The sequence below is a fragment of the Diaphorina citri genome, unplaced genomic scaffold (genome assembly GCF_000475195.1).
Source record: "Diaphorina citri unplaced genomic scaffold, Diaci psyllid genome assembly version 1.1 scaffold200, whole genome shotgun sequence".
Lineage (NCBI taxonomy): Eukaryota > Metazoa > Arthropoda > Insecta > Hemiptera > Psyllidae > Diaphorina > Diaphorina citri.
In genome coordinates this window covers 205,153-230,090 of record NW_007377637.1, presented here as the reverse complement: position 1 = coordinate 230,090, position 24,938 = coordinate 205,153, and the positions used below count along the sequence as shown (strand labels likewise).

Genomic DNA, 24,938 nt, shown 5'->3' with positions numbered 1-24,938 from the left:
TCTTTACCTCCCGACCCCAATTAGGCTGGGTGAGGTTAATATAAGTAGGCGGGTAGTTTGTCCTGTTTGTCGTTGAATGGAGGGTAAAACCTCCATCACTAAAAACCTCACAGTTCTGTAGTGACAAGCCCATCTTTGTGGCCGAGTGGTCAAGAGCACTGACTCCTTATCCTTAACAGTCTCAACCCGCTTTCAGACAGGAAACAGTATTCGAGAGGAAAAGGGGAGTATCCCTATTTTAAACAGAAGTAGGAGGAGGAGTAGAAAGAGGAGGAGGAGGAGGAAGACTAATAGTATAAAGAAGAGGAGGAGAAGTAGAAGAGGGAGAAGGATTAGTAGAAAGAAGAGGAGGAAAAGTGGAAGAAAGAGGAGGAGAAAGAACGTAGAGGAGGAGGAGGAGAAAGAGAAAAGTGGGACACTTATTTGGTATTTTACTATTTACTTTTGTTTTTTGACGAAAAAAAACTCCATCTGTCTCTTTCCTCTACCCTCTTCAAATTGTGAGAAAGTACCTCTACTTTCTTACACATTTCAAAACCCCGCTGTAGAATATGTCTCTTAATAATAACAAAGATAAAGGATAAGAAGAGAAAGAGGGTGGGGGAGAGAGGGAAAGAGAGAGAGAGGGAGAGAGTAAAAAAAGGAGTGAAAAGTGGGAAAAAATTGCTTGTGCTCAGGACTTCATCGCCATTCTGAAATTTTTTAGACAGTGCCGAAGGGTAAGGGTGAAAATGGTAAAAGCGAAAATGTTCTTTGTTATGTCTGTCAGATCCTCACAGAATGCATTTTTGTCTGAAATTTCTTAGAGATAATTTATACTACCCCTCACCAACCTCCTATCGAGTGCCTCCTTCCTGCTCCTTACCTTCTCTCTCAAGTCGTCCTCCTCTCCACCTCATTTTGGTCTCTCCCTCTTTCTTTTTCCCTGTATAACATTTGTGGCAAATTCCAACCCGAAGACAATGTTTCGTCTTTCATCTATTTCTTTACCTCCCGACCCCAATCAGGCTGGGTGAGGTTAATATAAGTAGGCGGGTAGTTTGTAGTTTGTCCTGTTTGTCGCCGAATGGAGGGTGAAACCTCCATCACTAAAAACCTCACAGTTATGGAGTGACAAGTCCATCTTTGTGGCCGAGTGGTCAAGAACACTGACTCCTTATCCTTAACAGTCTCAACCCGTTATGCAGTGACATTAAACGATTAAACCCCCATCAAACAAAGCTTTTATTCACAAGTTTTGCAGAATCCCATGTCAATCTTTCCCAAGTTAAACTTGTGTTGCATTATTATGAAGCGTAAAAGCATATGTTTTTGTTTTCCTTTTGGCAAAATATTTACCCTGCTTTGGATTGTTTAAAGCAGGGGTTCGCAAACTTTTGAGTACTACGTACCACCTGACACCTCAAGGTTCTTTTGGCGTGCCACCAAACATTAATTTTGTCGATTTTTTCTTTCCCAACTAGGGTTACCAGATTTGTTTTTCGTATTTACGAGATAAATCATAAAAATAAAGGTTTTCAAATATCTTCGCGTACCACCAAAAATGCTTCCGCGTACCACAGATTGGGAACCTCCAGTTTAAAGAGTTTACATAACTACAAGAGGGGAAAAAAAACATCAACAACAAAAGTTACAAACCAGAATAATTACAAACAATGAAGTTACAAACATGTTCAGCGACCTGATTAAACGTATTAAACGTTACAGAAAAACGTCAAGAGTTTGTCTTGCGGTCAAAAATATCAGTCGCGAATGAAAGGCCAATGGAGATTACCTTTAAGAAACAAAGTGGAACAGAGACCATAGAGTTTTATGCTCTTAGCTGTATGCGTTTTGAATTCGTCTCTTCCCCCTATAAGCTATGCTTGGTTCTCCGCTTCACCACTCTGTTGTGAAGGAATTTTCAGAACATGTTCAGCGACCTGATTAAACGTATTAAACGTTACAGAAAAACGTCAAGAGTTTGTCTTGCGGTCAAAAATATCAGTCGCGAATAAAAGGCCAATGGAGATTGCCTTTAAGAAACAAAGTGGAACAGAGACCATAGAGTTTTGTGCTCTTAGCTGTATGCGTTTTGAATTCGTCTCTTCCCCCTATAAGCTATGCTTGGTTCTCCGCTTCACCAGACACGAAAAACTGGGAATGCAGACTTGGCCTTGTTTTTCTGATCTCGCCACTTTTATAGTCCGACATTGTTGGATAGGATTATAGGAACTTGGTCTTTTTCCACATTTGTGTTTTTGTGAAGGATTATGACCTACGACACTAGTTTTGGCGGTTTGTTAGCTTTTTTCGGGTTCAACCAGAGAGAGAGAGAGAAAAAAGAAAAACAGAGAGAAAATGACGAGGAAAGAGAGAGAAAGATAAAGAAAAAGGGAAGAGGAAGTAAGAGAGAGAGAGAGAACAGAAAGGGACAAAAACTTTGATAATCAAATTAGCCAAACTAAAAAACTAAAGAGAGAGAGAGAGAGGGGGCGAAAGAATAGCGAGAAAGAGAGCCAGACGGAGGGAGATAGAGATAATGTACAATGTAGATACCAAAAGAAATAAAGAAATAACTTAATCAAATTAAATGTATTACAGCTCTCTCCTCTCTCTCTACCCCTCCTTCTCCTCTCTCTCTCTCTCCTCTCCTCTCTTCCTCTCCCTCTCTTTCTCTCTCTCCTCTCCTCTTCTCTCTTCCCCTCCTTCTCCTCTCTCTCTCTCTCCTCTTCTCTCTTCCCCTTCCCCTCTTTCTCTCTCTCTGACTACAAGTTTCCCAACTACTGTCCCTTTAGCTATACCTTATGAGGAACTATACAATAATGCCTTAGGCAAAGCATGAACTTACCCTCAACCAGTACTATCAGTGATTTAGACTGAGTTTCGATTGCGTTTGGGAGAGTTTTAATGTTCTTAATTGAGGGGCCAAGAGGTAAAACGGACTAGCCCACACTGACTTCTTTTTAAGATAATTGGAGTCAAAGTCTAGGAGCGGCACTTGAGTGTTGTGGGTTAGCCCACCTTACCATCTTCATAACTTTGTAACTACAGCTGATATCGTTATAATTCATCTACCAGCAGATAGAGCGCGTTTCGGTCTGTGGGTTAGTCCAAAAAACTGAAAAAATCCAAAAATGTGGGTTAGTCCGGTTTACCTCTTGGCCCCTCAATTAAAGTTTTGGTGATCAAACGGTCACCCATTAGTTCAGTATGCGCTGCTACCTATTTCTGGGTGCACTCAGCCGCGCAACAATGAGAGAGCTGGTTGAAGTCCCAGCGTTAAAAGCTATGTGGCAGGTGTAATGAAATCTGTAATGACCTTGGTAATACTGTCCTAGTCATGTCTTTTTATTATGAGTATCCCATGTTTTTTTTTGTTGTTCTAGGTTTACTATTATTGAAGAACAAAAGATGGGGTAGTACTTGGAACGGTGCAGGGAAAACTGGGCAACATAGTTGCAACCCGAACAATAATAGCACAATGCACATTCATAAGAAGTCGGATGCTATATTTTTCCCCGACTGCAAATTGAACATAAAAACTTTAATAGAATAGAATTGGTACATTCCCACCCTTTTTATCCCCTCTTTCTCCCCCTCGTCCTCCTTCTTCTTCATCTTCTCTTCCTCTTCCTCCTCCTTCTTCTTCTGCGTCCTCTCCTCCTTCTCCTCCCTCTTCGTCATCTTCTTCTCCTCCTCCTTCTCCTTTTTCTTCTTCTTCGTCGTCTTCTTCTACATCTTCCTTTTATCTGTTACTACCCTTCTTCTCTAGCGCTGGTCTATGGCTCCAAACTTAGTGCAACCCTCTTGGGACCTTCATAGAATTGGTACATTCCCACCCTTTTTATCCCCTCTTTCTCCCCCTCGTCCTCCTTCTTCTTCATCTTCTCTTCCTCTTCCTCCTCCCTCTTCTTCTTCCTCCTCCTCCTTCTTCTGCGTCCTCTCCTCCTCCTCCCTCTTCGTCGTCTCTTCCTCTTCTCCTCCTTCTGCTTCTTTTTCTTCTTCTCCTCCTTTTTCTTCTTCTTCGTCTTCTTCATATTCCTTATATCTATTACTGCCCTTCTTCTCTAGCGCTGGTCTATGGCTCCAAACTTAGTGCAACCCTCTTGGGACCTTTGGTGATACTTCATGAAAGAGAAACAGTGGAAATAAAAGAGATACAAAAAGAAAGAGTAGAAGATAACAAAAAGAGATGGATAATTACAGAAAAAAGGTTATTAAAGCAGAAGTACTTGATTTGTATACAATTTGGGTAGTAGACACATTAATCATAATTTACATGAAGCACATAAATCCGATAAGAATATTGCAAACTATGCAATTTGAAAAGTGTAATTCCTTTTGTTAAAAATATTGTGCCAACTTTAGAATTTAACCATAAGATAAATGTTTCTATTATTATTATTTTTACTATTATTATTATTATTTTATTTATTTATTATTTTTTTTTTTTGAATGAAATATACCTTGTTTATCCTGCCAGAATAAGACTGAAAAGTCCCTTTGCTCCCGCAGCATAAACAAGGTCAATCCTTAAAAGGGCCACATTATTTTTGAAAAGATATAAGAGGGTTAGAGAGACAGCAGGACTAAACAGGACCGTATAGTCCATGTTTATTGCTTTTCTGACATTGTTTAGCGTTGTTTCTATGCTTTGATGGTTATGATACAAAATATGGGGCAGTCTTTATAAGAAATGAGGGTGGTGTAGGGGAAGGTTGCCCCAAACCGGGTACTTAGTCTAACCCATCTGGCGGAAAAGCTATTATTGCCAGCGAAATAAAATCAACTCAAATTCATGGTAAAGTCGTGAGAAGCGCTAGTTCCTTTTGCCCTAAATATCGGAGCCCTGTATAGCCCTAAATATCGGAACTTTGGCTCAGAATAACGGCCGAACCGTACCTTCTGAAAACAGGGCCCAAGGATATTCTTTTAATCTACAAAATTTATCGAATCTCTGTGCCATGTTCGAGCGATTTTGGCTGAAATCTAAAGGCCTGAGCTTTGCAAACTCTTTTTGAGCTTTTTCGAAGATTTGGCGTTAAATAACGGCCGAACCGTACAGTTCTCGAGATCCGGCCCGCGGACACTTTTGATCAGCTTTGAATATGGAAGCTTTCACTCCCTCTCTCTTTATATCTCTTCCTTCATTTCTCCCCCTCTCTTCCTTACACACCTCGATCTTCCTTTCTCTTTCTATCCTTCTCCCTTTTTCCTCACACTCTTCGTTTCTTTCCCCTCCATCTTATTCTCCTTCTCTCTCTTACCCTATGTCTCTCCCCCTCTTTCTCTTTTTTTCTTCACTAAGGTATGACACTACTTATCAGTTTTTCTTATTTTTTTTCCTTTTCTTTCTCCCCTTCTTTAGAAATTTGACTTTTCTTATTAAAATAATAGTTTTATTTCCCCAGGCGTAAAATTCTTTGTGGAATTTTTCTCTTATAAAAGATAAACTGAACCACAAAGTTTTTTTTTTTTCCTTTCTAAGGAACACGGACGAAAAATTCAGGTCGGAGAGGAAAGGGGTGTGCAACTTTTTTTTTCCAGTCTGCCGAGATTGTGTGGTGGTTTTGAAATGAGAACTACTAGTAATAGTAGTAGTAGTACCCACTTACCTGAATTAGCACCTAACTAGGAATACTAACCAACAGAATTCCGATATAGTGATATAGGCATTATCTGTTTAAACACCTACCTACATACATAGGTACTCCGGTGGAAAATATTTATCTTCTTTTCAAACAATACTGCAGAAAACAGGAATATTCCCAAGGGAAACTATTAAGATCAAAGCTAGAGAGAGGGAGGAGGAGGAGGAGGAGAAGAGAGATATAAGAAAGAAGGAAAAAGAGAAAGAATAAACTGGAAGAAACAGATATTTTTTTCTTCTGCTAATTCAACATTAATCTTCTGTTTTTCTATAGGCATCTTTCTTTCTTTCTCTCCTGTCTCCTTTTTCTCTCTCCCTTATTTCTCCGTTTCTCTCTCCCTCATTTCTCGCTTTCTCTTCCTCATCTCTCCCTCTGTCCCTAATTATTCAACGCTTTTAATTTGGCATGGTGATTTTATTATTATTTTTTCTGCAAAAAATTACAGAGCAGGTAATTCATGTGTAAGAGTGTAAATCATTTTCATTGTTTACGTTTTCTACACAAATCAGAAGGAGAAATTCTCCCTGGATGAGAGAAATTATTTAACTTCTTTTAAAAGTTCATCCTGAGTCCTGCTACAGAGATCTTTTTAGTCCTGCTGCAAAGATCTTTCACTGCCTACTTTCCTAGATAAGAAATGGCTGGAATTTGTATGAACGCCTGGTATTTCAATTAACTATGCAATGTGCGTAGCACAAAACTACTCATTGAATGTGCTATGGCTGGGTCCATAAAACGAGTTGGAACTCCGTTTAAGTTTGATTTTTGGATTCAAGGTGATTGGTTGATTTCAAAATTTTCAGCCAATCAGATTGCTTAATCCAAATGTTGAACGGAATTTAAACTCACTTTGTATACCCGGTCATCAAAGCTCAAAGGTCTTAACTCGGTGATGTAGGTCCCATTTGTCTTCTACAGCCTCTGGCCTCTTTTTAGTTAGCTGAACTACTTCTAGATATAAGAGGGTTAGAGAGACAGCAGGACTAAACAGGACCGTATAGTCCATGTTTATTGCTTTTCTGACATTGTTTAGCGTTGTTTCTATGCTTTGATGGTTATGATACAAAATATGGGGCAGTCTTTATAAGAAATGAGGGTGGTGTAGGGGAAGGTTGCCCCAAACCGGGTACTTAGTCTAACCCATCTGGCGGAAAAGCTATTATTGCCAGCGAAATAAAATCAACTCACTACTTCTAATTTTGTTCCCTCTATTGTTTCAGACTGAGCATGCCATTCGAAGGAGTAAGCGTCGTGCTTCTAGTGTTGGCGACATTATTTGCATTGATAGGCCATTGTAATGGTGATCATAAAACGTTGATAGCCTGTACCTTGTACACTCTGGGAGGTAAGTTAGTGGGAGCTAGGCAGGATATTACCTACCTATACTTTAACAGTGTACTTCCTCTCTACGTGATATAAGAGGGTTAGAGAGACAGCAGGACTAAACAGGACCGTATAGTCCATGTTTATTGCTTTTCTGACATTGTTTAGCGTTGTTTCCATGCTTTGATAGTTATGATACAAAATATGGGGCAGTCTTTATAAGAAATGAGGGTGGTGTAGGGGAAGGTTGACCCAAACCGGGTACTTAGTCTAACCCATCTGGCGGAAAAGCTATTATTGCCTGCGAAATAAAATCAACTTAAATTCATGGTAAAGTCGTGAGAAGCGCTAGTTCCTTTTGCCCTAAATATCGGAGCCCTGTATAGCCCTAAATATCGGAACTTTGGCTCAGAATAACGGCCGAACCGTACCTTCTGAAAACAGGGCCCAAGGATATTCTTTACACGTTACTTATGACGATGACGTCACAACATGTTAGCTATATAAAACTGAACTTATGACTTGACCTCTCCCGTCCCTTGGCACGACGTTTAATGTCAAACTCGTCAAAGGCATTTTTTGGAACATACCCATCTATCTTAAATTCATGGTAAAGTCGTGAGAAGCGCTAGTTCCTTTTGCCCTAAATATCGGAGCCCTGTATAGCCCTAAATATCGGAACTTTGACTCAGAATAACGGCCGAACCGTACCTTCTGAAAACAGGGCCCAAGGATACTCTTAATCTACAAAATTTATCGAATCTCTGTGCCATGTTCGAGCGATTTTGGCTGAAATCTAAAGGCCTGAGCTTTGCAAACTCTTTTTGAGCTTTTTCGAAGATTTGGCGTTAAATAACGGCCGAACCGTACAGTTCTCGAGATCCGGCCCGCGGACACTTTTGATCAGCTTTGAATATGGAAGCTTTCACTCCCTCTCTCTTTATATCTCTTCCTTCATTTCTCCCCCTCTCTTCCTTACACACTTTTTGAGCTTTTTCGAAGATTTGGCGTTAAATAACGGCCGAACCGTACAGTTCTCGAGATCCGGCCCGCGGACACTTTTGATCAGCATTGAATATGGAAGCTTTCACTCCCTCTCTCTTTATATCTCTTCCTTCATTTCTCCCCCTCTCTTCCTTACACTCCTCGTGTTGGCGACATTGTTTGCATTGATAGGACATTGTAATGGCGATCATAAAACGTTGATAGCCTGTACCTTGTACACTCTGGGAGGTAAGTTAGTGGGAGCTAGGCAGGAAATTACCTACCTATACTTTAACAGTGTAATTCCTCTCTACGTTAAGTAAGTATTTTAATGGAGAAAATAAAAGTAAATGGAGGAGACTGAAGAGAAGAAGGACATGGTTTTCATTTCTTATAAGGAGAAGAAGGAGAGAAAGAAACAAGAGGAGGTGAGGGAGAGGAAGAATAAAGACGAAGAGAGTGAGAGATGAGAAAAAGAAGGAGAGGAGGGCGAGAAGGAAGAAAACGGGGAGAAGAATATTGTAAGAAAGAAAAAAAGGAAGGGAATGAGGAGGAGTAAGAATAAGAAAGGCGAGGGAGAAGAAGGGTAAGGAAGAAGAGAGCGAGAGATGAGAAAAAGAAGTGTAGAGAAAGAAGAAAACGGGGAGAAGAAGGGTAAGAAGGAAAAAAAAGGAAGAAAACGAGGAGGAGTAAGAGAAAGGAGAAGAAAACAAAGGTTTCTTTTAAATGAAATCTCTCTACGATAAGTAAGTATTTTAATGGAGAAAATAAAAGTAAATGGAGGAGACTGAAGAGAAGAAGGAGATGGTTTTCATTCCTTATACGGAGAAGAAGGCAAGAAGGAGAGAAAGAAACAAGAGGAGAGGCAGGGGAAGGAGAGGGAGAAGAAGAATAAGAGAGAGAGAGAGAGAGAGAGAGAGAGAGGAGAGTAAGAAGGAAGAAAAAGGGGATAAGAATTGTAAGAAAGAAAAAAGGAAAGGAATGAGGAGGAGTAAGAATAAGAAAGGGGAGGAGAGGAGAGAAAGAAGAAAATGAGCAGAAGAAGGGTAAGAAAGGAAAAAGGAAGGGAATTAGGAGGAGTAAGAATAAGATAGGGGAGGAAAAGGAGAAGAAAACAAAGGTTTCTTTTAAATGAAACGCATGTGTTTGACATCCCATATCCGTCGTTCAATAATGAGAAAACACTAAAGGCATATAACATCGCTAGAAGGTGGAGGTTCACAAAACAGTAAAGTTACCCATCAACTTTTTTTTTTTTTTTCTCATCTTTAAATTAATTTCTATCAAATAAAATAGAATATAGGTATATTTAATTTGAAGCTTCAGCAAAGATGATTTCACTTTCTCTTAAATTGCGACTCTGTTTTTGTTTGTTACGCGATAATCTTCGAACGGATAACCTCTATTTGGATGAAATCTGGTAAACATGTTCAAAACATTAAAGGCAATAATTTTCTGATGAGATCTTGGCCCTTGGGTCCCATAGGATATTATTGAGCCTCGGGGGACGTAAAGAAAGTGAATAGTCCCAAACCTTAACATTAAGCCATCACGGAAGTGATGGGCTTTTACGGTGTCTAAGTGCATTCTACAAATTCTCTAAACTCCCAGTGGAATGTTAACATCTCCCAAGGAGGCCAACTAAGTACTTTGGACTCTTCTGAGGTTCGGGGTTGCCACAGTTTGAGACATACTTCTAAAATGCCTTCAAGTCTGAAGACATTACCTACAAGTAGTTATCCAGACAAGGAAATGAGTATTGAATATGTGAGAGGAGGGGGAAGAGGAGGAGGGAGGAGTATGAGGGGAAAAGGGGAAGTTAGTGGAATTGGAAAGAGAGGAGATAGAGAAGAGAGGGAGTGGATATGAGGGGAGGGAGAAGGAGAGGAGAGAGGGAGTGGAGAACGGATGAGGAAAGGGAAATAAAGTTGAGGGAAAGAGGTTGAAGGGAAATTAGACAGAGGAGTGGGACGGAATGACGAGGTATAAGAGGGAAAAGGAGGTGAAGGAAAGAAGGAAGCGGAGGGGAAAAAAGAGGTGGAGGAGGGAATGAAATGGTGAAAAGGAGGGAAAATGATGTGGAGGGGAGTTGTGGGGGAAAAGGAAATGGAGAAGGAGGTACAAGAGGGAGCTAAAAAGCGGAAATGGCGGGAGGGAGAAAAACATTTCAAAACAAATGTGACAGACCATTAGGAGTGGAAAACAATTTGCCTCCCGCTTTCCATTCAGATCCGAAAGCGATAAAATCGAGCGCAGACAATAAACCGACTAGTGGCGAAGAGCCATCAGTGGTAAGCCTACATAGCTTTTTACTCAAAAGGTCCGCAGGTTCCCTTCAAATCCATACCATGAACTAAAAAAAAAAAAACTTTTTTGGACTCAGGGGACCCTAAAACGGATATTTTCACACATTTCTCGATTTTGAATATTGGGACTGATTGATACTTCCTCATTACGTAGGGACGCTATTAAGGATATTTGTAATAGAAAGTATAAATCTACATCTACATAGGTAGATGAACTGTTCCTTGTGGGTGTAAATCACAATAAGGATTCCGGATACTGTACTCTCCAGCTAAAGATTTCGAACTGAAAATAAGGAATCCCTTTTTCCTGTCCACAGGAATCCGAGAAAATATGTGCATTATAATTTTGCAAAACACCTCGTTTTAATGTATTTTACTGAACTCATCTCTACTACGAGCTGCGTCTTAGGTTAAAATGGGAAACCAATTCTCGATACAATGATGATGTTACCCATTTCTTTATTTTTTTCTTCGAAAAAAACTGAATGTGGTGTTAAAAAAGAAAAAAGAAGGAGCATAAGAAGGAGGAGAAAAAAGACAAGAAGAAGGAGGAGAGGAGGAGGAAAAAAGAATAAGGAGGGGATGGAGGTGGAGGAGAAGAAGAAGTAGGAGCATGAGAAGTATTAGGAGAGGAAAAGGAAGAAGAAGAAGAGGAGGAAGGCGAAGGAGGAGAAGAAGAAGAAAAAGAGGAAGAAGATGAAGAAGCATAGGAAGAGCAAGAAGACGAAGAAAAAGAATACTAAGAAGTATTAGAATAAGACCAAGAAAAAGTAGAAGGAAAATAAGAAGAAGAAACAGGAGAAAATGAAGAGCGTAAAAAAATCCATGAGAGCACCACATAACATCAACATTGCGAAGTTTTCTTTACGATGCTTTTACCGCTCGGGGTTGAAATATTGGTGAAAAAGTTGCGAGCATACACATTATTACACGTTACTTATGACGATGACGTCACAACATGTTAGCTATATAAAACTGAACTTATGACTTGACCTCTCCCGTCCCTTGGCACGACTTTTAATGTCAAACTCGTCAAAGGCATTTTTTGCAACATAACCATCTATTACATAGTTACTTTCAGTAACCTTCATCTTATTCATTGAAGCCATCAATCCACATACCTGCCCGTAAAAAGGCCCAAAAAGATTCAGCACAAGGCATCTTACTCGTATGAGTGTGGTCTATGTATTCTGTAATTTTCACTAGATTGGTGGTGAAATTTCGGAGGAAAAATTAGTTTACCGCTCGGGGTTGAAATATTGGTGAAAAAGTTGCGAGCATACACATTATTACACGTTACTTATGACGATGACGTCACAACATGTAAGCTATATAAAACTGAACTTATGACTTGACCTCTCCCGTCCCTTGGCACGACTTTTAACGTCAAACTCGTCAAAGGCATTTTTTGGAACATACCCATCTATTACAAGGTTACTTTCAGTAACCTTCATCTTATTCATTGAAGCCATCAGTCCTTACACACCTCGATCTTCCTTTCTCTTTCTATCCTTCTCCCTTTTTCCTCACACTCTTCGTTTCTTTCCCCTCCATCTTATTCTCCTTCTCTCTCTTACCCTATGTCTCTCCCCCTCTTTCTCTTTTTTTCTTCACTAAGGTATGACACTACTTATCAGTTTTTCTTATTTTTTTTCCTTTTCTTTCTCCCCTTCTTTAGAAATTTGACTTTTCTTATTAAAATAATAGTTTTATTTCCCCAGGCGTAAAATTCTTTGTGGAATTTTTCAAGCCATCAGTCCACATACCTACCCGTGAAATGGCCCAAAAAGATTCAGCACAAGTCATTTTACTCGTATGATTGTGGTCTATGTATTCTGTAATTTTCGCTAGGTGGTGAAATTTCGGAGGAAAAATTAATGCCTTATTTGAAGGATGGAAGAAAAAATACTGAAGAGGATGGTGCACACAATACAGCGCTAAAAGTTGAAAGAAAAAATATATTCTTTATGAGCTTTTTTAAAAGTTTTTGATTAATATTTTTGTGGTTACTGTCGACGTAAGACGAGCACACCAAATAACGGACCATAGAGGCCATAGACAGTGGTAAGGCTTGTCTCACATTGGAAGCGTAGACGCGCGACTCTTGGTAGCGTCGCGCGACGTGACTGAAAATTGAAATTCAAACCTATGAAAATGATAGACCTCTCAGAGCTTAGAAGACCTATGTGGCGCGACTCCAGCCTGAGAGGTTTGTATAATTTTCATAAGTTTGAATTTCAGGCGAAATCTCTTGTCTACGCGCTACTAAAAGTCGCGCGTCTACGCTTATAATGACAAGCCTGATGATTCTCAGTTATACGAGTATTGAAAACTGGTGAAGTGCCCACAAACAAGTATGTTTGCCATAATGTCGTATCTAAAATAGAAAAGCCTGTCCTATCTAAAAATCCGCCTCATAAAGTGTAAAATAAATTTTAAATTTCTTACAAAATTATGTGTGCTGAAAGTTTGTAACTTCAAGCATAATCTTTGAAATATTTTTCACTCGTTAATATGCTTAATGCGTTCTTTTACTGAAATATTATCTAGAGAAGAACTCTTAATAGTCAAAGCTCCAAGAGCTTTTAAATCTTCTCAGTTTTGAAAATACATAAATAATCATTACATACGTGTATTTAACCTTAATTCATTCAAAGTATAATACGCTTAGGTTGGTACTTTGGTACCTTTATGGGAGTCTGTTCTTTTCTTCTTTCATGGCACGTTTTCTCTACTTGGGGTTTGGCCTTACACCTCCATAAGCTCCTGGTTAACTTCTCCTCCCTTCTCTAGTACTCTCATGTCTTCAACTTCATCTCCTTTCAGTTCGAAATCTTTAGCTGGAGAGTACAGTATCCGGAATCCTTATTGTGATTTACACCCACAAGGAACAGTTCATCTATGTAGAATTGTAGATGTAGATTTATACTTTCTATCACAAATATCCTTAATAGCATTTTAGGTTGGGTAATTGTTGGCCTTGTTACGTCCCTACGTAATGAGGAAGTATCAATCAGTCCCAATATTCAAAATCGAGAAATGTGTGAAAATATCCGTTTTAGGGTCCCCTGAGTTCAAAAAGTTTTTTTTTTTAGTTCATGGTATGGAATTGAAGGGAACCTGCGGACCTTTTGAGTAAAAAGCTATGTAGGCTTACCACTGATGGCTCTTCGCCACTAGTCGGTTTATTATCTGCGCTCGATTTTATCGCTTTCGGATCTGAATGGAAAGCGGGAGGCAAATTGTTTTCCACTCCTAATGGTCTGTCACATTTGTTTTGAAATGTTTTTCTCCCTCCTGCCATTTCCGTTTCTAAGCTCCCATTTCCCTCTTGTACCTCCTTCTCCATTTCCTTTTCCCCTACAACTCCCCTCCACATTATTTTCCCTCCTTTTCGCCATTTCATTCTCTCCTCCACCTCTTTTTTCCCCTACGCTTCCTTCTTTCCTTCACCTCCTTTTCCCTCTTATACCTCGTCATTCCGTCCCACTCCTCTGTCTAATTTCCCTTCAACCTCTTTCCCTCAACTTTATTTCCCTTTCATCATCCGTTCTCCACCCCCTCTTTCTTCTCCTTCTCCCTCCCCTCATATCCACTCCCTCTCTTCTCTATCTCCTCTCTTTCCGATTCCACTAACTTCCTCTTTTCCTTCCTTTTCCCTCTTATACCTCGTCATTCCGTCCCACTCCTCTGTCTAATTTCCCTTCAACCTCTTTCCCTCAACTTTATTTCCCTTTCCTCATCCGTTCTCCACTCCCTCTCTCCTCTCCTTCTCCCTCCCCTCATATCCACTCCCTCTCTTCTCTATCTCCTCTCTTTCCAATTCCACTAACTTCCCCTTTTCCCCTCATACTCCTCCCTCCTCCTCTTCCCCCTCCTCTCACATATTCAATACTCATTTCCTTGTCTGGATAACTACTTGTAGGTAATGTCTTCAGACTTGAAGGCATTTTAGAAGTATGTCTCAAACTGTGGCAACCCTGAACCTCAGAAGAGTCCAAAGTACTTAGTTCACTTAGTTGGCCTCCTTCGGAGCATTATGGTAAATGTTAACATTCCACTGGGAGTTTAGAGAATTTGTAGAATGCACTTAGACACCTTAAAAGCCCATCACGGAAGTGTATGTATGGGACTATTCACTTTCTTTACGTCCCCCGAGGCTCAATAATATCCTATGGGATCCAAGGGCCAAGATCTAATCAGAAAATTATTGACTTTAATGTTTTGAACATGTTTACCAGATTTCATCCAAATAGAGGTTATCCGTTCGAAGATTATCGCGTAACAAACAAAAACAGAGTCGCAATTTAAGAGAAAGTGAAATCATCTTTGCTGAAGCTTCAAATTAAATATACCTATATTCTATTTTATTTGATAGAAATTAATTTAAAGATGAGAAAAAAAAAAAAAAAAGTTGATGGGTAACTTTACTGTTTTGTGAACCTCCACCTTCTAGCGATGTTATATGCCTTTAGTGTTTTCTCATTATTGAACGACGGATATGGGATGTCAAACACATGCGTTTCATTTAAAAGAAACCTTTGTTTTCTTCTCCTCTCCTCCCCTTTCTTATTCTTACTCCTCCTAATTCCCTTCCTTTTTTCTTTCTTACAATTCTTCTCCCCGTTTTCTTCCTTCTTACTCTCTCCCTCTCTCTCTTTTTTCTCCCACTCATCGACCTTTCCACCTTCCTCTTTGTTTTAATTTTCTTCTCTCTTTGATAAAATTTATTATTTCTCTTCCACATTTTTCTCCCTTCCAATTCTCATCTCCATCTCATCGTTCTTCTCCAGTTTCTTTCTCACCACGTACTTCGATTGTTTTTGGATTGCTGAAAACAACAGTTAATTACGACTTTGTTGCACATCCTTTTTCTTCGTCATCATCTTCTTGTTCGACTTCTTTTCTTCTTATTCCTTTTCTTCTTCTCTTCTTCTTCCTCCTCCTCTTGTTCCTCTTCCTTCTCTTCTTCTTATTCCTCTTTTTCTTCTTCTTTTTCGCTACCAATTACTAAGGTCATTACAGGGTTTCAAATCTGACAATTCCTCAAATGCATTGGTACCACCCTGTATTTTGAAAATCCATCAGTCCCACTCATCGACCTTTCCACCTTCCTCTTTGTTTTAATTTTCTTCTCTCTTTGATAAAATTTATTATTTCTCTTCCACATTTTTCTCTCCTCTCTTTTCATCATTCTTCTCGAGTTTCTTTCTCACCACTGATGGTCTTAGCCTGGTGAGGACAATGAGGAATTGGTTGAAATACCAACAAAAAGACAAGGTGGCTTAAAGTCTCACCTAACTTTAGTAGTGACCCAGCCATAGCACATTCAATGAGTAGTTTTGTGCTACGCACATTGCATAGTTAATTGAAATACCAGGCGTTCATACAAATTCCAGACATTTCTTATCTAGGAAAGTAGGCAGCGAAAGATCTTCGCAGCAGGACTAAAGATCTCAGTAGCAGGACTCAGAATGAATTTGTAAAAGAAGTTAAATAATTTCTCTCATCCAGGGAGGATTTCTCCTTCTGATTTGTGTACAAAAACGCAAACAATAAAAATGAAAATTATTTACACTTTTACACATGAATTACCTGCTCTGTAATTTTTTGTAGAAAATATAAATCTCACCACTTTTTTTCCCTCTCTTCTAATTTATTGAATGTTATTTTTTATAGGCACTTTTCTGCTTCACCAATAGATAGTTCGTGGGGAGCATTGCTGTCTGGGATTTCAAATTCTTTGCCACACGAAAGAAATTTTTGCCAGATGCAACAAAGACTTACCACTTGAAAATCAGGAGGCTTCAATTTTCTTCTACTCCTCTTGTGTTAAATTCATTATGTGGGGGACAAACCCTTTCAATCAGGAGGCTTCAATTTTCTTCTACTCCTCTTGTGTTAAATTCATTATGTGGGGGACAAACCCAGTCAACTACTAAAGTCAGCTGATACTTTAAGCCACTTTATTATTTGATGGTATTTTTATCAGTTCCTCATTGTCCTTACGTGGCTAAGACCATCCCAAATAACCAGCAGCACGAAATAACACAGACGATCCAGATACGAACCACACTAGGTGAGACTTTAAGCCACCTTGTCTTTTTGTTGGTATTTCAACCAATTCCTCATTGTCCTCACCAGGCTAAGACCATCCGAAATAACCACCAGCACGGAATATCCCAGACGATCCAGATACCAACCACATACGACGTTGCTTAACCTCACTGATACTTCGGGTGTGTTGTTAACGTGTTTTCTTATTGAGAAAGCAATGTGGAGCTCTCTTCCCATCCATTTTCTTTGTTCTCTCACGTTTTCAATTTCTATTTATATTCCTTTACCAACCTTAATTTCATTTTCATTTTTTTTTTTTTTTCCTTCACACCTTTCTCAATTCATTTTTGAATTAAATTTGAAATAAGCTACCCTATATCTTTCTGCAGCGTTCATTATTCACACCCTTCAAGTTTATTATTGCGGTTTCCACACTTTGTATCCTCTCTTTAGTCTCTCTACCATTCATCATCTGTTCAAAGTGGTCTAGAATTATAAATCTAGGTCGGACAATTATTGACGAATAATTGGAAGTGGTCAATTACTGACGCGATTAATTGGAAATGTGGCATATGGGGATATGGGATTTAATAGTTGTTCTAATTAATTCAGTACTTGTATTTCTACTTGTTGGATTTCCACTCTATACAAGCACTTGATGTCCCAAACGAAATCAAAGGGAGGACTAGGTATAATATTATTGTATACTAACTTATATAATATTGTTAAAAAATAAAGTAAACTATTTTATTGCGGTTTCCACACTTTGTATCCTCTCTTTAGTCTCTCTACCATTCATCATCTGTTCAAAGTGGTCTAGAATTATAAATCTAGGGCGGACAATTATTTATGAATGATTGGAAGTGGTCAATTACTGACGCGATTAATTGGAAATGTGGTATATGGGGATATGGGATTTAATAGTTGTTCTTTATTCAGTACTTGGATTTCTACTTGTTGGATTTCCACTCTATACAAGCACTTGATGTCCCAAACGGAATCAAAGGGAGGACTAGGTATAATATTATTGTATACTAACTTATATAATTGTTGAAAAATAAAGTAAACTATTTCAATTCAAAGTAATATCCTAGGTGCATATCCTAGGTGCCTACTACCGTGAGAAAAGAGGAAAAGACTCAAGTCCCTCTGATATATTTGTACATTTTCTCTAATAGGGTAGACAAAGCTGTAGGCATTTTGTTCTTCAAGAAAAAACTGTGCAATCAATTCAAAGTAATATCGTAGGTGCATATCCTAGGTGCCTACTACCGTGAGAAAAGAGGAAAAGACACAAGTCCCTCTCTGATATCTTTGTACATTTTCTCTAACAGGGTAGGCAAAGCTGTAGGCATTTTGTTCTTCAAGAAATAACTGTGCAACAATCTTTCCAACGGAGGGTATTAACTTGTGAATGCTTTTTCCGCTTTGTAAGAAAAGAAAAATACTGAGAATTTCATATTTTTCATTTTATAAAATTTAATACAATATCTAGGTCTGCTTTTTCCGCTTTGTAAGAAAAGAAAAATACTGAGAATTTCATATTTTTCATTTTATAAAATTTAATACAATATCTAGGTCTACTTATCTACCTACTTAACTTACCTACCCATTCTCTGTTTTCATAAACAAGGCTGTTTCTTAGTGTCCCTTTATAACTGTTGAGGATGTTTTTCAGCAACACTCAAGATTGCAATTTTGTGCGCCTTTACTAAACCACAGGAAATCCAAGATGGCGTGCCATCGGAATCGGTTTCGTTTCCGAAAGGAAAATACAACTTACCTATTCGCTAAGGCCAGCCACTCACTATCAGGTAGACCTGACAGACGGACTTTTCAGCCGTACCTGATAGTTACATCGCGAAATGTAAAGTACTTTGCATGATGAATAAACATGAGGGTAGAGAAATAAAACATACGGGTAGAGCGAAAAGATGCGGTTAAAAACTTATGCCTACGTACGCTTTTCCGAGGTTGACCTGGCTATTAAGTATAGGGAAATCCTCGTTTCATCTCAATCCCGAGTTGGTAAACTCCAGCATAAATGAAAGGACATGTAAAGTTTTTGGTGACTAAAACTTACTTGTCTTCTTTTTTCAAGGTGAAACAAAGTCACCTCAGAATCTGTCAGTAAGCTCTTCAATAGTCAATTAACTAAATTCCTTATTTTTCCAGGAAACTCCCTTCAGACGACAAAGAATCTCTATTCAAATCACGGCGGAGGGCTGGACTCGAACTCTCACTCTCAGTCACAAAGTACCTTGCTCTACGACTACAAATACGGATGGTCTTTCTATGTGGCGACGGTGTCGTTTATCATGTCGGAAATAACGGCCATCATCTCGATGACGGTCTACTTGAAACGGTTTTCGTCACCCCCCCTCCCCCCCCCCCAAACCCCCCCCCCCCCCCCCCCCCCTAAACGCTCTCACGCCCCAATTTTTTCACACGTAAACATTCCCCTATGAAAATTTCCTACCATGTAGTTCTCTAAAGTGCCTCCTTAAATATTGCTTAGAGTCAAAGGCTAAATATGCATAATGTCAGCGAAGATAGCGAAGGAAACGCAAATAGAAAGGCCAGATGGGACGTGATTAGACTTAACCAAGTGGAAACGTGTACTTGTGCCTACAGGGTGGCGTGTATGTACTTGTGTCTACAAATATGCCATTGAAGTCATTGAACGAACGAAGTGAGGTCCAGGTTTTTTTCCATTATTTCAGAGGGAACAGAGGGGACGTTTGGAAATCAGCCAAGCCCAAAATCGAGGCGCATGGAAGAGGTTGATCAAAAATGTCGACCACACTTGAGTGAGAAAGACATAGTAAAAGAAGGAGGAGGAGGAGGAAAAGAAGAACATTTTAGATTTTAGAGTGGACGTTAGACTGAAGAGAGAGAGAGAGACAAGGAAAAGAGGTAAGAGGAAAATGGAGGGAATACTAGCTTGAAGTTAAAAGAAGGAATTTAGGTCTTATCATCCCCAAATTGACGAGAGGGAGGGCCGGATAGGAGATAGCCAGCCTTTCCAGGAACGAACTTCATCTCTTTCGAATAATGTTCGTCGGGCGGGAATCGAACACGCAAACTAACACTTACAAGGCAAGCTATCTTCTATCTAAGATGCAATCTTTGTCTGGCCATCCAGAGACCTCTTGAACTCTTCCTTTGTTTCTAAAGTGTAATGTTATGAGTTTCTTGTTTTTCTTCGAGCAACTACATTTTCTTTATTGAGAACAAACGGAAACAAAAACCCAAGAAGAAGAAGGGAAAGAAGAAGGAAGAGGAGAAAAATAAGTGCAGAAAAAATTAATTCGATTGGAGAGTTTGAAGAAAATGAATGTTGGGAAAAAAAATAGAAAACTAGATAAGAGAGAGGAGAAGGAAAAGGAGAAAGATGAGAGAAACATAACAATAAATAAAACACAATGGTTTCTCGATCGGGAAAACAAAACGAGAATAAAATGAAATAAATGAAAACATCGTTAAAACAGAACACTGTAGACCAGTGCTGGAGAGTGGGACTACAGAAGGTGTATTTAATTTCGGAAAACTGATCACTGGAAAATACACCTCAAAATGTTTCCAAAAGGTCTGAGAGAGAAATGCACAGCGAAGGTCTGCACGAAATGCACGAAAGAGAAATGCACGAAATCGAAGAGATAAGAAGTAAGAAGAAAGAGAACGAACCTTGTCTATATAAAACGAACCTTGTCCAGCCTTTTCGAGAACGAACCTTGTCTGTATAGAAAATGTTCGTCTCGAGCGGGAATCGAAGCCGCGCCCTAGCGCCTAGCAGGCAGGCGTGCTACCCTCCAAGCTAAACAGGCAGTGCTTACTTATACCTACTACACTATACTATACTGGCAAGTCTCTCTCTCAATCTCTAGTGTTGTAGTGTTTCCTCTTGTGCGTATTGCATACTTAAAATAAATACCAGGCACTCATACAAATTTGTGTCACGATCAAGCCCCTAGCATTTTGCATTGCACATCCCGCAATGTTACGGAAAAATGAGTCCTTGTCATAGGTTAAATGGAAGAGGACGCCTTTGAACCTCACTCCCTATTGATTCCGTGTTATCCATTTTTCCCGTCAGGAAAAATCTAAATAGAGTCGCCGTATAGAGTTGAATATTAAAGGGGAAAGTGGGAAGGAATTGAGCAACAAATATCCCCAAGGGAAATCTGTAACCATTTCATTTTCTTTCTTCTTTCTAGTCTCCCTCCCTCTCTGTCCTTATACCCTTTTTTGTCCACTCCTCTTTTTCTCCCCCTCCCTCCCTCTCTCTTTCTTTACATCGCATTTTTTTTCTATCCACTCCTTTTCTTCTTCCACTTCTTCTTATTCGTCTTCTTCTCTCTTTCTCTCTCTATTATATTATTTACCTGGATGTCTTCAGCGTCTTCTTTATAATCGCTCTCTCTCTCTCTCTCTCTCCGTCTTGATATTCTCTCTCTCTCTCTCACTCACTCCCTCTTGGTATACTCTCTTATTTCCCGATCCCTTCTCGGTATTTATTGTTCTGTTTAACACTTTACATAAATCTCCCCTTAACGTCATAAGTCATAACATATTAAGATTATTAAGGTACGAAAAGAGTGGTAGCCAAGTGTGGTTTTCATAGCGAGTAGATTCTTAGTGACCCAAAAGACCCAAAAAAACACAACCCCGACCCAAAGTTGTGACTTGCGTTAGAAATGAATAGCTCACCCTTAAAGGGGATTTAGCTAAAAAAAAAGAAAAAAAAATCACCTCTGTGTTGCTTCTGAGCACACAGAGAGGGCATGATAAAATACAATGTTCCTACTCTGTCGTTTATATCTGGATTGCATTATGAGACCATCTTGAGGGAGAGGAGAGCAGAGTGACAGATTGAGTGAGTGAGAAAAATGCAAACAGGAAATGAGATAAATATATTGGATAGGAAGAGGAAAAGAATAATAAAGAGAGAAGGAGAGAGAGAGAGAGAGAGAGAGAGAGAGATGGATGGAAGGAAAGTACGGAAAAAATGCGAGGAAACTTCTGAAAGCAGGAAACAACCAGGAATAAGTGAAACATCGACAGAAAGAGAGGGAGGGAGAGAAGAGACAGACCAGCATCAAATATAATTATTACAAGTTCCTTGTTTATCTTGCAATAGTAAAGGGACTTTTCATTTACTTGCAAATTCAGCAAGGTATATTTTATTCTATGGAATAGTTCTGCTCAAACCAACAGGTCTTGGGGTCCTTGGGGACTAGACAGTTCTAGCTGACATCGACATTGTGTATTAGGTCATCATTATCAACAAAACCATAGTCGTTTTTCAACCAGGTCGATTTACGAGACCTCTCCAAAATGTTCTGTCTCTGTACGAGAGTTGTATACAGACAACTCTCGACTTCCATCTCTTACGAGAGTTGTATACAGACAACTCTCGACTATCCATCCATCTCTTATATTGCAGGATTCTCGCTGGCAGTAGGCCTCATCATCTTTGCGTCAGTACTCAGTGATGCATTCCTAGAGAACGCACAACGTAAAGTCACCATTCCAGCATCCTTCCATAGTGGCTCGCACGGTAAGTTGGAAACCATTCTTGAAAGGACTTCTCACTCCTCGAGCGTAAATGTCTCTCGGGACTTTAGTTTTCGTTCAAAGTCGCCCAAACTTTGCAGAAAGGTTCTTTATAAAATGTAGATCAAAAGTCTCCCCGGACCAAAGGTCGAGAAATGTACGGTTCGGCCGCTGTTCACAAAACTTTTGTTCACTTTTCTCTGGACTTTAGTTCTTGCTCCAAGACGTTCGAACTGTGCAGAAAGGTTCCTTATAAAATGTAGATCAAAAGTCTCCTCGGGCCCAAGGTCGTGAAATGTATGGTTCGGCCGCTATTCGGCCTCTTATTTAGGCTATTCTTTATCAAAAGTTCAAAAGTGTTGACGTCCCTCTCGCTGTTGAGTTTTCTCGCAAATATTTCTGATGTAGGTTTAACTCTAGGTACGAGCTGAAGTGTTTGAAGTAAACTTACAGAAATTCCTGGAATTGGAAGGATTTCGGGAACAAAACCACCTTTATAAGAACATGTGTGGCTTCCGACTTCAGTCTTCAGAGTACTTCAGACCGTTTGGGAGACATAGAAGTCGGAAGGTTTTTTTCCACCACAAACGTTCCGGAGTTCTGACAGATCTAGGTCCATCCGACACCCAAATCAACACATTCTTCCACATCCTTAATATATGTACATATAAATTCAATAGGTTCTGATTGTTGTAGAAGTGTTATGTACCTTTATACAGGTAAAGTGATAGTGTACAGGTAAGTTACTATGTACAACTCAGTAGAGTCTTTTAGCTGGTGCCAACTGATACCATATCAAATGTGATTGCTAGAATCTACAGTTTCTAAGGCCAGCCACTCACTATCAGGTAGACCTAACAGGCGGACCTGACCAGGTGTATCTGTCAGGTCTACCTTATAGTGATTGGCTGGTCTGAGGTACTAAAATGATATCTCTATTCTGTCTTACAGTGTTATTTGTGATAGTTAAGTATTTCTTACTTATTTTTCGCGTCCAGAATAACCAATGACACCAATGTGATTGATTCCTATTCACGGTCCTTGTGAACCACCTTTAGCAAGTTGAATAGGTCTGTGTGATATAATTTATCATAACCGTCTATGAACTTATTTTCAGAATACCCTAACTCAAGGTGTCAAACAACCTGAGGCAAACAAGTTTGCGAAAATCCGAATAATATTCCTGAATCAAGTCCCAGCAGACTAACTTTATTAAAGGCACATGAGTTAAAATAACCTGTCTATATCCCTCTGGGGTTTGGACTTTCACCTTTGCAAAACATTCAATGGCAAAGTTTGTTGAAACTTTGTTTCACCTTTTATATCCTTCGTAGGCGGAAGCACACGAATAATATGTAACATTTTATATACCCGCCCTGATAAAGGACTTTTCTATCTACATATCAATATTCTTTACCTCTCACTCTCTTTCTCCTTCTCTCTCTCTCTCTCTCTCTCTCTCTCTCTCTCTCTCGTTTATATACCCGCCCTGATAAAGGACTTTTCTATCTACATATCAATATTCTTTACCTCTCACTCTCTTTCTCCTTCTCTCTCTCTCTCCCACTCTTCCTTTTTCCATGTTCGTTTTTCAATGGTCTTATAGATATAGATATATACACATTTTCCATTCCAGCAAAGTTGGATTCTAGTGGGACACCCTTAACTTTCAGAGTTCTAAAAATTAAATTGCATAAAAAATACACAGAGGTACCATGTTTGTTAGAGAGGTTTCAAGACCAGTATGTTGAAAAAGTAAAAATCTTCGTCTAGACCCCATCTACCCTTTTCTCCAACACAATTTAAAAACTTTCCCCCTTTTTTTAATTAAAAAAAGTTTCAAATTTACTAAAAGGAACAGAAAAAAACTCGGCAGTATTGTAAAAAAAGTATTACTTTGTATTTGTTTATGGTAATTTAAGTTAATTAAGATTTCGTTTCTCAAATCTGCTATCACACTTCGATATTGAGATATTTGAAACGAGACGTCTAGCTGGTTTCGCTCTACCTGAAAACATTATTTTGAAGACATTCTTGATGTTCGACAATTCTTTAAAAGCTGTTGTTCGACGTAAGTAAGAATTACTACGTAAATAGGTAGAAATTAGAAACCTACATAATTGAGGGGCAGTTTCCTGCTTTAGACATTCAATTTTTGATAAAATTGTGCTATCACTTTTCATTTCAGTGTTTGTATCAAGTCTTGTGAGAAATCTTCACACTCCGTCCTGTACAAGCCTGTGATACGTATACTGACCTACCCATTCTCTGTTTTCATAAACAAGGCTGTTTCTTAGTGTCCCTTTAACTGTTGAGGATGTTTTTCAGCAACACTCAAGATTGAAATTTTGTGCGCCTTTACTAAACCACAGGAAATCCAAGATGGCGTGCCATCAGAATCGGTTCCGTTTCTAAAGGACATGACAAGGACAATATTACCAAGGTCATTAGAGATTTCATTACACCTGCCACATAGCTTTTAATTAACGCTGGGACTTCAACCAGCTCTCTCATTGTTGCGCGACTGAGTGCACCCAGAAATAGCTAGCAGCGCATACTGAACTAATGGGTGACCATTTGATCACCAAAACTTTTTGAGGGGCCAAGAGGTAAACCGGACTAACCCACATTTTTGGATTTTTTCAGTTTTTTGGACTAACCCACAGACCGAAACGCCCTCTATCTGCTGGTAGATGAATATTATAACGATATCAGCTGTAGTTACAAAGTTATGAAGATGGTAAGGTGGGCTAACCCACAACACTCAAGTGCCAATCCTAGACTTTGACTCCAATTATCTTAAAAAGAAGTCAGTGTGGGTTAGTCCGTTTTACCTCTTAGCCCCTCAATTAAGAACACCAAAACTCTACCAAACGCAATCGAAACTCAGTCTAAATCACTGATAGTACTGGTTGAGGGTAAGTTCATGCTTTGCCTAGGACATTATTGTATAGTTCCTCATAAGGTATAGCTAAAGGGACAGTAGTTGGGAAACTTGTAGTCAGAGAGAGAGAGTGAAAGAGGGGAAGGGGAAGAGAGAAGAGGAGAGAGAGAGAAAGAGGGGAAGAGAGAAGAGGAG

The 24,938-nt window shown here is 39.3% G+C and overlaps 1 protein-coding gene across 1 annotated transcript in view; it reads left to right on the top strand.

Moving 5' to 3' along the window:
* Window positions 1-24,938, top strand: part of LOC103505860 — a 47,679-nt gene that overhangs the window by 10,437 nt on the left and 12,304 nt on the right. Inside the window, exons 3-4 of the mRNA XM_026821078.1 lie at window positions 6,854-6,978; window positions 21,750-21,826. Of these exons, the coding sequence (XP_026676879.1) occupies window positions 6,854-6,978; window positions 21,750-21,826 (202 nt within the window). The remainder of the gene's footprint in view (window positions 1-6,853; window positions 6,979-21,749; window positions 21,827-24,938) is intronic.